This window comes from Anastrepha obliqua, chromosome 1 (genome assembly GCF_027943255.1).
Source record: "Anastrepha obliqua isolate idAnaObli1 chromosome 1, idAnaObli1_1.0, whole genome shotgun sequence".
Classification (NCBI taxonomy): Eukaryota; Metazoa; Arthropoda; class Insecta; order Diptera; family Tephritidae; genus Anastrepha; species Anastrepha obliqua.
This window is the reverse complement of record NC_072892.1, coordinates 31,398,052-31,412,756: the sequence shown is the minus strand read 5'-3', so window position 1 is coordinate 31,412,756 and position 14,705 is coordinate 31,398,052. Positions and strand designations below refer to the sequence as shown.

The following is a 14,705-nucleotide window of genomic DNA, read 5'->3' as shown; positions in this document are numbered from 1 at the left end:
GATGGTTAAAATGCGATTTCTAGTCAAAAACTCAGTCACAAGAGTGGATCGATGAGGTGTTGCATTCTTATGCAATAAGCGCCAGCTTCCTTCTTCACGATATTCAGGGCGAATTCGACGAATGCGATGCAACAAACGTTTCAAAACGCCAAGATAGGAAACTGCATTGACGGTTTGGCCCGTTGGCACGAACTCCCTTTGCCTTTTTTCGTCCTCAGTAAAGTTATGCGAAATGAAACGTGCACAGATCTTTCGTAAGCCCAAATGATCAGTTAAAATGCGATAAATCGTTGTTTTGGAGATATTCAACTCCGATTCCATGAACTTCAACGATGGTTTCGGTTCATTTTTGATAAACTTACGAACAATTTTGATGGAGTTCTCGGTGATTACTGCTTTTGGGCGGCTCGTATGTTCATTGTCATTTATGTGCTCCCAGCCATCTCTGAAACGGGTAAACCACTCATGAAGTCGGGCACGAAATAGACAATCATCGCCATTTTTTCATCAATTCAAATGTTTCGGTGAACGTTTTACCGATTTTAAAAGAAAATTTGATATTAGTTCCTTGTTCGAAACTCATTTTTATACCGATGACACAAACATACTACCATTTCAGACGCATTAACTTCGCTTCCACTGAACCGAATATCAACTTGGTCGGGATGAGCTACTGTGATAAGCAGAGGGCACTAAAGACCAAGAGGTCAAAGTGCAAACCTCGAAGTAATCTATCTATCTATCTGATGTGCAATATTGTCGATCTACTTCACAGTTTAAAGGCCGACGTTTATTCAAAATTTCGTTCTTATTAAAAATTTTTCAGAGCGAATGTGCGTTATCAACCGTTCAGGAGTGGAATAATGATATTGACGTAGACATTGCGGACAACGATAATAATCAGGAGGACGTATTCAACGACGATGACTGTATCTCAGGGGTACTGGAGAAAAATAAATGAAGTGAAACCGTTGAGATTTTCAACAAAGCGGTGCAATGGGCTAGCTATGAAAGCGACGATCAAAATGATAGGAATATATTGAGACGTCTGAAGGAGAAAGCTGTGCTTCGAGTACTAGAAAAACAGAAGACAAGATGAGTGATTTTTTTATTATAAAATACAATACATTTTTTCTTTAATTTAACAACAATAAAATGTGAATTGAATTGCGTATATATGCGTATTAACCCTATATGTGTTTGGCATTTGAAAACGTAAACACTTTTGCTAATGTGAACTCTCTTGGTTTTTAATAGTTCACGTTATCGAACGTGCACTGTATATGCACTAATGCAAATATATTATAAAAGTATTAAGAAAATATCTACAAACATTATTCATTTATAATATATTTCAATTACTATACACAAAAGTATTTACATACATTCGTACATAAGTACACATAAATGATTATTTCTTTTAAACTAGCAAAATTACCACAGCACTGAGAACAATGACCGCAGAAAGGATTATTTTGTGAAATCGCATATCGCATTCATGCATAAATTCTGTACATACATATTAGACTTATGTATTATATGTATGTACTTAAATGTAGTGTAGCAAAGTACAAAATATTTGAAAATGATGGCTGTAAGAAGATTACTAACCACTGGCAACGACGCAACGACTTACCTAAAGGTAAAATTCCCACAATACTCGTCAAGTTGAATTACATCTGGATTTATAGTAATCTCTTCATGGAATATGCCAATTTCTTTTATCATCGACTCCGAGATGTAGTCTTCCACAGGAGGGTAGTCACTCTCCTCCGTCTCAGTCTCGTTCTCATTATTGTTCACAACGAATTCGGTCCGCGCCAAACTGCTGTTGTAGGAAAGTGGGAAAATAAAGTTGCGATTTAATCATAATGAAAGCAACTACATAAAAATTTGTATGTACACAATAATAGCAACGCAGCGTATTGCACAGTTTTGGCTATTTGTGTATTTTGTATCTATACCATTTTTACAATTTTTATTTATTTATTTTTATAAGAATATACGACTAAAACCTTATAGCTCAAAATTGAGAAACTCTTACAAAATTAAAAAAAAATTAGACAAAAAACCTTTTTATTAAAAATGTCGAGCTTTCATTATATGGACGAAAATACACCATCGATAAAATAAAATTATCAAAACTCAATACGTATTTCGAGGCACTTTAAACTGGCCTAATATTATACTGAAATTGAATGGAAAACTACATACTCTGATTTTTTTTTTTAATTCTAACTCAAAAGTTTAAGATTTGATAAAAATTTAAAAAATTAAAAAAAATATTAAAGATTCTTTTATAAAAATAAAAATTAAATTTACAAAAAGAAAAATTATTTTTGATTGGAATTTGATGAAAATTTAAAAAATTAAAAAAAATATTAAACATTTTTTTATAAAAATAAAAATTAAATTTATAAAAAGAAAAATTATTTTTGATTGGAATATGATGAAAATTTAAAAAACTAAAAAACAAAAACAAAATTATTTAAAAGTTTGCAAAAAAAAATCTTCAAAAAAATTTTAAAAATCGTTTCTCATTGAGATTTGATGAAAATCTAAAAATAAAAAAACAAGAGATTTCAATTTAAAAAGTTCGATTAAATTAATATTAGTTTAAATATAGCTTCTGCTCAAATATGAACGAGACGGTATCAATAAAACGGTCCGCGGATGACATAGCACAGAAAACAAACTATGTGACATATCACGCTGAAATTTGCCATGTAAGTTTATAACAGTCCTACCAAAAAACGAAAAATCTATTTTTGCCATATGTCATCCGCGGACCGTTTTATTGATACCGTCTCGTTCATATTTGAGCAGAAGATATTAAAAATAAATTCCAAAAAACATCAATTTAAAACAAATTTACCAAAAAACAAAGTTTAAATTTTTTAATTTTTTTTCTGACTAAAAAGTTTGAGTTTTGACGATTATTCAAAAAAAAATTAATTTAAAAAATTGAAAAAATAGGTTTCAAAAAATTAAAAAAAATTTCTCTTTTTGATTAAGATTTGAAAAAAACTTGAAAAATTAAGAAAAACAAATTTATTTAAAAAAATTTTAATTTCAAAAATTTTAAATGTAAATATATTTAAAAAAATTAAAAACCAAAAATTTTAATTCAAAACAAATTAAAAACGAAATTATTTAAAAGAATGAATAAAAAATTAAAAGAAATCAATCTCTTTTTTTTTGGATTGAGACTTAATCAAAATTTAAAACATTAAAGAAAAATTAATAAACAAAAACAATTCAGTTTAAGAAAAAATAAAAAATTTAACTTTAGTTTAAATTTATTTAAAAAAAAAATTACCAAAAATAATCAGTTAAAACGAAATTGGAAAAAAGCGATTTTATTTCAAAAATTTAAAAAAAAACTTTTTTGATAAAAATTTAAAAAATTAAGAAAAAAAATTGTTTAATAAACAAAGATTTTAGTTTCAAAAACATTTAAATATATTAAAAAAAATATAGACCCAAAAATTTTAATTTAAGACAAATTAAAAACCAAATTATTTAAAATGAAACAAAAATTGTTAAAAAAATTAAAAAAAAAAATCTTTTTTTGGGATTGAGATTTGATGAAAATTTAAAAAATTAAAGAAGAATTTCAGTTTAAGAAATAATGAAAAATTTAACTTTAGTTTACATATATTTAAAAGAAAAATTTACAAAAAATGTTCAGTTGAAACGATTTTGGAAAAAACGATTTTATTTCAAAAATTAATAAAAAAAATTTTTTACTGAGATTTCATAAAAATTTAAAAAATTAAGAAAAAAAATTATTTAAAAAACAAAGATTTTAATTTCAAAAAATTTACATATATTTAAAAAAATAAGTCCCAAAAATTTTAATTTAAAACAAAATAAGATATTTAGAGGAATGAAACAAAAATTATTAAAAAAAATTAAAACAAAATCTTTTATTGGGATTGAGATTTAAAAAAAATTCAAAAATTTAACTTTACTTTAAATATATTTAAAAGAAAAATTTACAATAAAAGTTCAGTTCAAAACAAATTTGTAAAAAAGATTTATTTCAAAATTTAAGAAATTAAGAAAAAACATGTATTTAAGAAACAATTTTAATTTAATAGAATCTGAAAAAATTTAATTTAAATATATTTAAAAAACATAAAAGCCCACAAATTTTAATTTAAAACAAATTAAAAACAAAATGTTCAAACTTTTAAAAAATTCTGACTTAAAAGTTTGAGATGTGATGAAAATGAAGAAAAGTGAGAAAAAGCTATTTAAAAAAAGATTTTAATTTTAAAAAATTTTAATTGAAATATATTTAAAAAAGTTTCAAATAAAATTAAAAAACAAAATTATTTAAAAATATTTCAAACAAATTAAAAAAAAAAATTTCAAATCTAAAACAAATTTTTTGTAAAACTAATAAAATTAAAATTTTTATCAAATCTCCAACTTTTCAGTCAGGTTTTGATTTTTTTTATTTAGTCTGAAATTTTTTTAAATACATATTTGTTTTTTAATTTCAAAATAGCGCAAAATGAATCATCCTAACGAAAGATTTATAATTTTTGCAAATGGTGTCGAACGTCAATCATATTAGACACTCTGTTTGTTTACAGACAAGCAACGGAGCGGGTAAAAAAGATTTTCATCACTCAAAAAATTATTCAAAAACAAAATTGGATGATTAAATTCGCGCCACCTTGTATAATATAAGTATATGCATATTCGTCATGCATCTGCGTACATTTATTATCACTTTTCAATCACACTTAAAGAAATACTTAGTATTCGTACATAAGCACAAAACATTATTTGCTATTTAATTCACCTGTAAAAAACCCCACTGCCATGCGTTGGATGCAGTCCACCTGCATTCGCACTCCAAACTTGACCATCATCGTCATCGTTCTCAGTCTCTGTTGCTCTCACCATCTTATCTAAACTATCATTGATTCCACTTCCAGTGGCCATGCCCAACCAGCTGGCACTGACACTGGCATTATCGTTAACATTCTTTCTGCAGCGCTGCTGCCACTTTTCAATTTCTTTCAATCGTTCAGCATGACGAATAGGGTCATGGCGCGAGGGGAATTTGAATGCGCAACAGTGAAAGGAATGTGTCAAGAAAGCTCTTTGTAAATTCTACAAAAGTTTCAAGCAATATAAACAAAGCGGCAAAAAGAAGACAACATCAAACAAAATTTTCTTCTATTTTTTTTTTTTTTTGTAATTGCGAAAAGCCAATTAGTATATTCACCTTAAAGTTGTATATGGATGGAATAGTTTTGAGTGTGTGTACGTTTTCAATGCGTAATTCCTCAATGTCCTGCAAGCCCACCGGAGGTAAACTCACCAATGATGTGCTAGAAAGATCTCTGGAGGAGGATGACAAGATTATATCAATACTGTGAACGGCTGCAGTTGCTGTGATTGGAAATCACTGCAGGCAAAATAATTGCCTGGGGTAAAAAAGTCTCATGAGTGAACGTCTTGGCAAACGTAGGAAAATAATAACGTGATGCGACTCTATAAAATGTCAAACCTCCCAGATGGAAATTTTAACTCTCTGAATAACATTTTTAAAAGTTTATAATTTCTTAAATCTTTTGCCTAAATTTTACCTTCTTAATTCATGATTTAGTACAGTTCGAAAAGACGAATGCATTTGCAAAGGTCTTCCAAAGGTATTTACTATAAAATTTGCCAAATTAAAATTTGTCTTTTGAGAATCTCGTGAATCTATAATTTAAGAAGTTGTTGTTGTGTTGTGAATGCTCGACAAACTGATTTTATCTATCGTCTTGCTCTTTATCTACAACATTTGAACAAAATGTTGCTAAACAGAAGGCTAAAATGTTACGAATCGATTAGCATGAGCTCATAACTGCAAAACAGCAACACTTTCTGCAATGATACAGAGTATATTACCAGAGACCGTTGATATGCTCCTGAGCCATCTCTATATATCAACGTTCTCTGGTATTACTGCATACAACAAGATAACATAGGCAACTGAGATTACTCGTACACGATACACATGAAAGCGATCGACAAAATGAGCGAACAACTATGTTACGAAATATGTATGAACTATGTTAATTGAATCGGCTAACAGTAGTGCTCTAAGGTTAGGAAGAATTTATGAAATTTTGTCGTTTAGAGACCAATAAAATTTAATTTATGAAAATGCGCAAAAATAATAATAATATAATAGGGTATTTACTACTACCAACAAGTATCGGATGCGTAATTTAATATTCTATAGTATGTAAAATTATATACTTACAACTCATGCATGCTTATTCCGTTGAACGCAGTTGGATGAACCTCCCGCAGATTACGATTTTGTCTTAAAATGCTGAAATCCAAGTGATATATTAATGAAATACTATTCAAATACCCAAATATTAATAAGAATAGTTTGTTTAAGCAAGAGTAAAATGATTTGTGAGCTGGAATTCCTGTCTTAATTTTCATTATATTTTTTAACAGAGCTGGAAGTTTTTTTAATAGCAGTACATTTTGTTGAAAGTATTTGGTATGATATACGATTTAATCTAACCCGTTCAGCACGAATATTACCGCAAAAAAGAAATACTGTATATTTTCTACATATACAAGTATCCACTTTTGGGAACTTCTCTTATTCTTGAACAAATCAGAAATTTGTATGATTATGTTTCCAATTAGTGAAATCTTTGTATGTAGTAGATACTCGTACAAAGAGAGTAAATGCATTTATATCCTTACATATCACCAACAAGTAATTCAGGTCAGATAAATATGTAAGCTTATGTATGTATGTATGTCCATACATAGATATGTTGCGGTATGAATGTCTAACTAGAACTTTGGGTTTTGTGTATTTTAGACCTCCTACTAAGCTTACACATATACATACATGCATACATATACGACTGAGTCTTTGCGCTTTTAGTTTGTTTGCATGTAAGACTGTATATTTCTTATGATGCAAGAAATTCAGACCAATCAATAGCTTAAAAATCTTTGAAAAATTGCTGGGAAAAGTTATCAAAGAACTACTGGAACTATAATTATCGAAAAAAATAAACCTCTCGAAATACCAATCAAGTTTCAGAAAGAAAAAATCATGCGAAACCGCCGCATACTACGATGGTCGCTTGAAATGTCCATGCAAAATAAAAACTAATTAATTGTTTGGCGTAAACCCCTACTAATTTTTCCACATAGTCTCATTTTTGGCTTACATAAACACTTCGTTCAAAGCTGTTCTAGTTCGTTGTTCTCTTCCGAATAATACGATTTTCCGAAGCCTGAAAAATAGCCATTCATTTGGGTCTGTAATCATTCCCACGTTTGAATACAAGTTTTTTCCCTCCAGCGATTTCTTCAAATTGGGGAACAAATAGTAGTCCGAGGGATCCGAGGGAGCCACGTCTGGAGTATAAGGGGGATGTGAAAAAAGTTGGAATCCTATTTCTATTAATTTTGCCCCCACAACTGAGCTGGTGGGTTGTTTTGATGGAAAGGAAAATCACTCGACCTCGTCGATTCAAACGAATGCCAAATACAATGAAATAGACCGATCTGACTGAAACTTGGCGTGTGTTCTTCCAACAGATGCTACTAACTAAATGCCATCTCTCTGACTTTGCACGAACTTTTCAAACGACCCTCGTACACAATAAACGAATGGAAAAATATTGCAAGGCAAACTAAAATTATGACTGTACTTTTAGACTTTAAAAGAACCTTCGAAACGATAGAAAGAGAAATACTGTCAGAGAAACTAAAAATTCATGGAATAAGAGTTAATGAATTCAAGTGGCTCAAATCCTATCTAAACGAAAGTACTCAAAGAAACAAATGAAATAGAAACGTCTCTGATTTTGGGGAAATAGATATAGAAGTACCTCTGGTGTCCATTCCAGGCGCTCTACCATTTATTATTTATTGTACATAAGCGGTATTGAAAACGTTTCACAGCATTGTTAGATAGTAAAATTCTATTGTTTCTATATTTTCCAAAATTGATTTAAGTCATACTTAAATAAAATAAATTGCATTAAAACATTTGATAGCATTTATTCTGAACCTTTCTTCGCCTCTTCGAGGTATACTGAGTATACTAGGGCTGCTATTATTTGTTTTATTTATAAATGACCATTGATTCGAGATCGTTCGTTTTGATCTATGCTGATGATTTAAAATTTTTTCCAAAATTTCGGCACCAGTTCACGCACTTGAGCTTCCAAATGGTATTGCCGCCTAGGAACTATGGCGTATAAGTTCTCGGCTTTCTTCAATACATCAAAAAGTGATTTAGCGTCACGTATTCGAAAGCTCACAACATATGGCAATGTTTCTCATTCTTTGTTGCAAAGATTGGACGAAATTAAAGATCTTGGCATTATTTCTTCGAGTAACTTTTTATTTCGTAGGCAAATAAGTCATAATATTTCGAAAGCTTACTCGATATTAGTGCTTGTGAGGCGAAATAGTTCCAAATTCACTGACCCTTACACTCCTAATTTTTTATATACATACGTATTTCATTCGATCCAATTCGCAATACGCTACTTTCATTTGGATACAATTTTTTCTTATACAGGGTTGTCCATATTCGACGGACCCATCTGGCAACCCTGTATTTTTTGACAGTCAATTGTGAAAACTCAACGTGCGTATAAAAAATTAAATAATGTGAAAAGTGCGCCTACTAAGAACACTATTAAACGTTTGTACGAAAGGTTTTCGACTGGTGATGCTCTTTCTAATACAAAGAGGCCAAATCAAAACCGACCAAGGCAATCGAATGAGAATATTGCTCTTGTACGGGCCAGTGTTGAGACGTCGCCAAGGACATTCCAAAATCGCCGTTCTCAGCAGTTGGGCATTGCTCGGACCACTTTACAACGAATTATCCGCATTGATTTGCATTTATTCCCGTATAAGATTCAATTGACGCAAAGATTGTTGCCTGCGGACAAGCCTCGTCGATTGGAATGGGCCCAAAGAGTCATCGAAATGGCTGAAGATGACGAGCAATTTTGGAACAAAATCATTATGTCCGATGAGGCTCATTTCTTATTGAATGGGACGGTAAACAAGCAAAATTGCCATATTTACGCCACTGAAAATCATCACAAATTCAAGAAGTACCTACGACCAAAAAGTCACTGTTTGGTGTGACGTTAGTGCGAAAACGATAATTGGGCCGTTTTTCTTCGAAAATGAAGATGGTGAAGCTGTTACTGTCAATCAGGAGTGTTATCGCGATATGATGCCAATTATTCGTCGAAAGCGTATTAGGCAGTTCTGGTTTCAACAATACGACGCTCCACCATACACAGCTCGCACCACAATCGATTTTTTGAAGAAATTGTTTCCTCGTCGTTTGATGTCGCCATTGAGAGATATCATATTCAAAAAATGATGTCAACAAATCTACTTGAACTAAATAAAATGATATCGTCAACATCAAAAAAATTGTGTTTTTCTTATAAAAAAAAAGAACATATGGGTCCGTCGAATATGGGCAACCCAGTATATGTGCGCTCTACGTTCATTTCACGAAAAAGTGTTCTTCTGTTGGGTGGTGAAGATATTATAAAATCAAAAGTTAACCTTGAGAATCATATGGAGGCAAAGGCTCTGAAAAGTTCAGCAGCCGTAACGCAATTTTTTTAAGAATACTCCCAGATCTTTAATTTGGACTACAGGTTTCAGTTTAGACCCCGAAATATTATGGGTATAGTCTATAATATAATATAATATTTGATTTTCTTGAAAAAAAAACTGCCTGAAAGCCTTTGGTCGTATTCAAATAAATTCCGCATCAAAAATAAATTCTGCCTATGTCAGATTGCAATAAAACTAAATATTCAATCATCGATATGGTGGAGTAAATTTTAAGATCATCAGCGTAAAGGAGAAACTTCGAGAAGTGAAAACATGAACTTATACGAAATTATCAATAAAAATTATAAAGAGAAGCGGGCCTAGAATATTACCTTGAGGAACACCAAACGATATGGTTCTCGATACTTGGAAAGCACGGGAAGTTGTGTTTTCCAGTACTACTGAGCAAATCCTACGAGATAAATGCTGCTGTCCAAGTTAGGAAGGTGGAATGGAATCCGAACTACGCTAATTCACTTAGAAAAATTATATGAGAGACCCTATCAAAAGTTTTCTTAAAGCCAGTGTAGTTGGCAGCCAGCCTTAAAGCTTTCAATACAGTTTTCAGAAAAAATTGCAAGGTTTGAAACCGCAGACCTTCCGCTAGTAAAGCCATGCCGATTCGGGCTTATGGGGCTAGACACAGCCACAGAAACCAGCTTCGTCTTAAAAACAATCTCAAATAATTTCGTCATTTTTAATCCCAGTTTTAAGGATTTGAGTTATGCGAGTTATTTTCCAATTCTATAGAAATGATCCAGCAGAGAGCGATTTATTAAAAATTAACGTTAATGACTTTGTAAGCGAAAAGCAATTTTTGAGGAGAACATTGGAAAGACCATCAGCATCGGTTGTGGATGAAGGTTGCCGAGTTGCAATCGCTTCTTGACGTGTTCTTCTGTCCATGGCTGTAGGCCGTGGAAGGTAGCCGCAATGATCACAAGGCGCCTCCAAACGTTCATTAATCGCTGCTAGCGCCATATAATGCATATTTTCTGGCCTCGAACTATATCTAACACCGAATTACTGAGGAAGACTAATCAATCCGATGTGGCGACTGAAATCCGTAGAAGCAAATGGCAATGGATCGGCCACACCCTGAGGAATAGTGACGATAGCATCGCCAAACAGGCGCTGCGATGGAGCCCATTTCAAAAGACAGTACGAAATGTAAGCAGACCACGAACCAACTGGCGCCATACAATGGAGGTTGAAATGAGGTCTTAGAATAAGACTTAGAGTGAACTTAGAGCCTTTGCACAAAACCGTGTTCGATGACGAAGAGGAGTTGTCGACACCCTATGCTCCAACTAGGAGGTAGAGGACCCTATATAAATATATATATATCTGAAAGAGCATACATAGGTTTGCAAGCAAGCAGGTCCACTCAGTTCCATTACCTAAACTCTTTTAGCTAGAATGCAAAAAAGAGAGGAATCATTGTTTGATTGCCTGAAGAAATTTGCTTGGTGGGAATAAGTAGCAACGGGACTGCACTTTCTTATCTTTGTAAAAGGTGGCGCAAAATTGAACACCCTTCGTAAGATTTAAAATTTCTGCATATTTCATATTTGACACTTGTCAACTAGACAGCCGCAGTAAGTAAACCGATTTGTAATCGAGCGGTTAAAGGTCAAAATAAATATTTTAATCACTCAAAATAATTTTTTGTATTTTTTTTTTTTTGAAAAAGTTATGCAAAACCCAAATTAGAAGATTAATTTTGCGCCACCTTGTGCATATGGGTTAAGTAATTTTGTTTTCTATCGACCTTTTGAAAATTTTCAGCAGCAACACGGGCACGGGTGTAGTAAATTTTCTGCCGCTCAATGATATAGGTATTTTCCATGTGGAGTTGTCTGTCTCCCATCAGACGCGTCCCCATGCGGCGGATCGGGGACGATTTGGCATCATGCAGAGTAAATGGGAAATAAAACACCACTCGCGAACCAAAACACACAAGCACCTGCTTGGAGGTGCGGTTAGTTTAAGCATCACCAAGCTAAGGTAGGAAGGCTAGCGACCTACTTGCCTAAAACACAATATGCTAACAAATCGTCAACGCCCTATGCTCCAACTACGAGTTAGAGGATCTTATATATAAACACTTAGTCCTGCCATAAGTTTTGTTACAAGTTAAGTCCGTTATAGATATGAAATTAGTATCCTTTTTTTAATGACGTTAATTTTATTTAATCATGTAAATATTAAAAAAAAAAAAAAAAAATACATTTATAAATGTTCATTCGAAATGGTCACCATTTGCCTTACAATAAGGATTAGGCCATTCAGCCATTGCAGCTCGCACGGTTCCCATGGGTATGGAGGCCGCTGCTCGAACCAAAGATTGCTTGAGACTGTCCAAATTTCTGTGAGCTCTTTAACAGGCCATGTTCTCCAATTCTGACCATCAACTATAGTCCAATGGATTCAGATCTGGACTTCCAGATGGCCAATCTTCTGCGGCTAATAACCCAGGAGTATTGTTTTTTAGCCAGTACTGGGTGGTTTTTGTCTTATGAGCTGGAGCGGAATCTTGCTTGGAAGATCCAACGATCTCCATTGAAAATAGTACTGCTCAACTGCTTCACCACGCCTTCTAAGACATCCTCCTGATACACTTTTGTCACGGTCTTAACTTCTTTTTTGCACAAATGAAAAGATGTAACGTCTTTACAAGGCACTCCACACCAAACCATTATCGAGGCTGGATGGTGGCCACGCTGAACTCTTAGAAAAATATATCTTATCAATTTAGCAGTTTTAGTATACAATTGATCGTTTTTCTTATTGAAAGTTTTCTCATCTGTGAAAAGAATATTTTCATGGCCGTTGATCGCGTACCACCAACGAAGCTGCTTGCATCTGTCGAGTCCAATTTTTTTCATATGCGTTGTCAAAATATGACTAGTTGAGCGACGGAAGGCTTTCATGTGGAGATCATCTCTAATTAGTTTTAGCATGGATCTGGTCGATACATTGATTTCCCTGGATATTTTTTTCTGCTTTCTGCAAATTCTATCTTGAATGGCTTTTGTAGCTGCACTGGTCTAAACTACGCGAGAACGACCACTTCTTTTTCTGTCTATCACTTTAGAGAATTGGAAAAGCGATTAATCGTGCAGTAAACAAACACTCTTGAAATATTAAGTTTCTTCAGCAATTCGTAAATCTGACTCACAAAATCACTGCAATGCGATTTTCCTTAGCTCCCCACTCCATTGTTAACAAGCGAAATTCGCCACGAAACTGTGAATAATTTTATGAGTAGACAATACATACGAACAAAAGCAAAAATAACGGAACTTTTTCTGTCACAGAATTTATGGCAAGACTAAGTATATGTATCAATGAGATATTTTTTTTTTACATCAACACTTTTGAGTATCACAGAAGAAGATGCAACATCATGTCTCTTTCAGTAAATCTCGTTCAATTTTCCCTACTCCCTACTACATCTGTGGTTCCCGGCAAAGCACTGTGTGTGAAATTTTCGATATCGGTGCGATTTTTGTGCATGAATCCCCTTTTCAAGGCCACTCAAACATCTCTATAGCAAAGTTACTTTTATTTTTTTATAGCAAAGCTTGCTTTTATTTATCGATTCAGCTCAGATTTGAGTGAACCTTACGTCTTGAAACTATTATTCACCTGACTGGTTCGCTCTAAATTAAAAAAACTGGATAGCATTTTTTGGCTGCGACATAGTGAGACTTTTGAGACGAATGCAAAGAGCGTTTGTTCGGTTATCCCTACATACTTTACATTACCGATTCTCCTCTGCAGTGGTAGCTGCCAGCTAATTAACTTAAAACCCTTCAACTCTAAAAAGACTGACACGCTCACAGTGGTCTTTGACACTGTACGAGTTGCCGTTGACTATCCAATCTCACCACAAAGAATTTATCTACCTGAAAATCTCTATAAGAAGTCTTCGAAATCGAGTTTCGCTAGTGCTATTTTTTTTCCTTGAAGCAAAAACTCATAAAATGAAGTTTTTAGTACGATTTAAAATTATTTTTCTTTTTCTTAATTTGCATAAATTTTCATTTTGTGTGGGAAATACTTACAGTTTTGCAATTTGTGAGCCAAAGAAGGCGGAATCATCAATATAACGTATATCGTTATTTGCTAAAATTCTAAAAAAAAACATTGTAATTTTATAAATTTATTCAGGTACACGAAATTGGAACTTTGTGCAGATATTTAGGAACGCATTACTTACAGTTGATCAGTCTTGAGGTTGATGGAATTCTTATCGATTCGAGTTATTTGATTGTTGTCGAGATCACTGAAAATGATTTTGAAAATGTTTAAAGGCAAACATATTTCTTAATAAACAAAAGTTATTCATATTTATTTATATTTAAAAATAAAAAATTTATTCATATTTACACATATTTAAGTATGCATTCATATGGCCATTTACACTTACATCATTTGTAAAATGTTGGCAGGTGGAATATGCCGCAAATCCGGAACCTTTATTAGCCCACTATTTATAATTCGTCTGTAATAAATTTCAAAAACATTATTCCAAAGCAAATATGTAGTGAAGTGGCTGGAGAGAATATTGTATATAAGGTGTGGCCAACATCAGATCGTTCATCGGTTTTCAGCGAATTTTGAAAGAATCAGCTGATTTGTTGACGTAACAGAGGTCATCACAGTGGTTTGTTTAGGAAAAACTGTTATTGGGTTGGATATATACCACACAAAAAAATCAACGCAGCCAGTCCTCAATTTACTTTATTGCCGTCTGAACAAGGGCTAATTGGACCGTCACACAGCCATGTGAAATGGGAAAAATTCTGTTACCGCGTCTCCGGTGACGTGACGGCCGAAGTTACTCAAGCAAAGCGAATTGAGTACTGAAGGTGGCGACATTAAGAAAGAGTTACTTTACTCTGACGTCAGCTCACTTCGCAATACAAAACAAAGGAACAAAACAAACAAAAGTAGGAAAAATTGCATGTTTGCGAAAATTAAGTCAATGGCTTGGTAATATTGTGACTTCTGAGATTAAAACCAAACAAACTAATGCAAACTAAGTG

At 32.9% G+C, this 14,705-nt stretch overlaps 1 protein-coding gene across 1 annotated transcript in view; it reads right to left on the bottom strand.

Moving 5' to 3' along the window:
• LOC129250017 (thyrotropin receptor) overlaps nt 1-14,705 on the bottom strand; it is a 76,606-nt gene that overhangs the window by 19,044 nt on the left and 42,857 nt on the right. The window contains exons 5-11 of the mRNA XM_054889668.1: nt 14,087-14,161; nt 13,877-13,942; nt 13,722-13,790; nt 6,275-6,346; nt 5,246-5,363; nt 4,817-5,130; nt 1,637-1,828 (exon numbers count right to left, since the gene is read on the bottom strand). Of these exons, the coding sequence (XP_054745643.1) occupies nt 1,637-1,828; nt 4,817-5,130; nt 5,246-5,363; nt 6,275-6,346; nt 13,722-13,790; nt 13,877-13,942; nt 14,087-14,161 (906 nt within the window). The remainder of the gene's footprint in view (nt 1-1,636; nt 1,829-4,816; nt 5,131-5,245; nt 5,364-6,274; nt 6,347-13,721; nt 13,791-13,876; nt 13,943-14,086; nt 14,162-14,705) is intronic.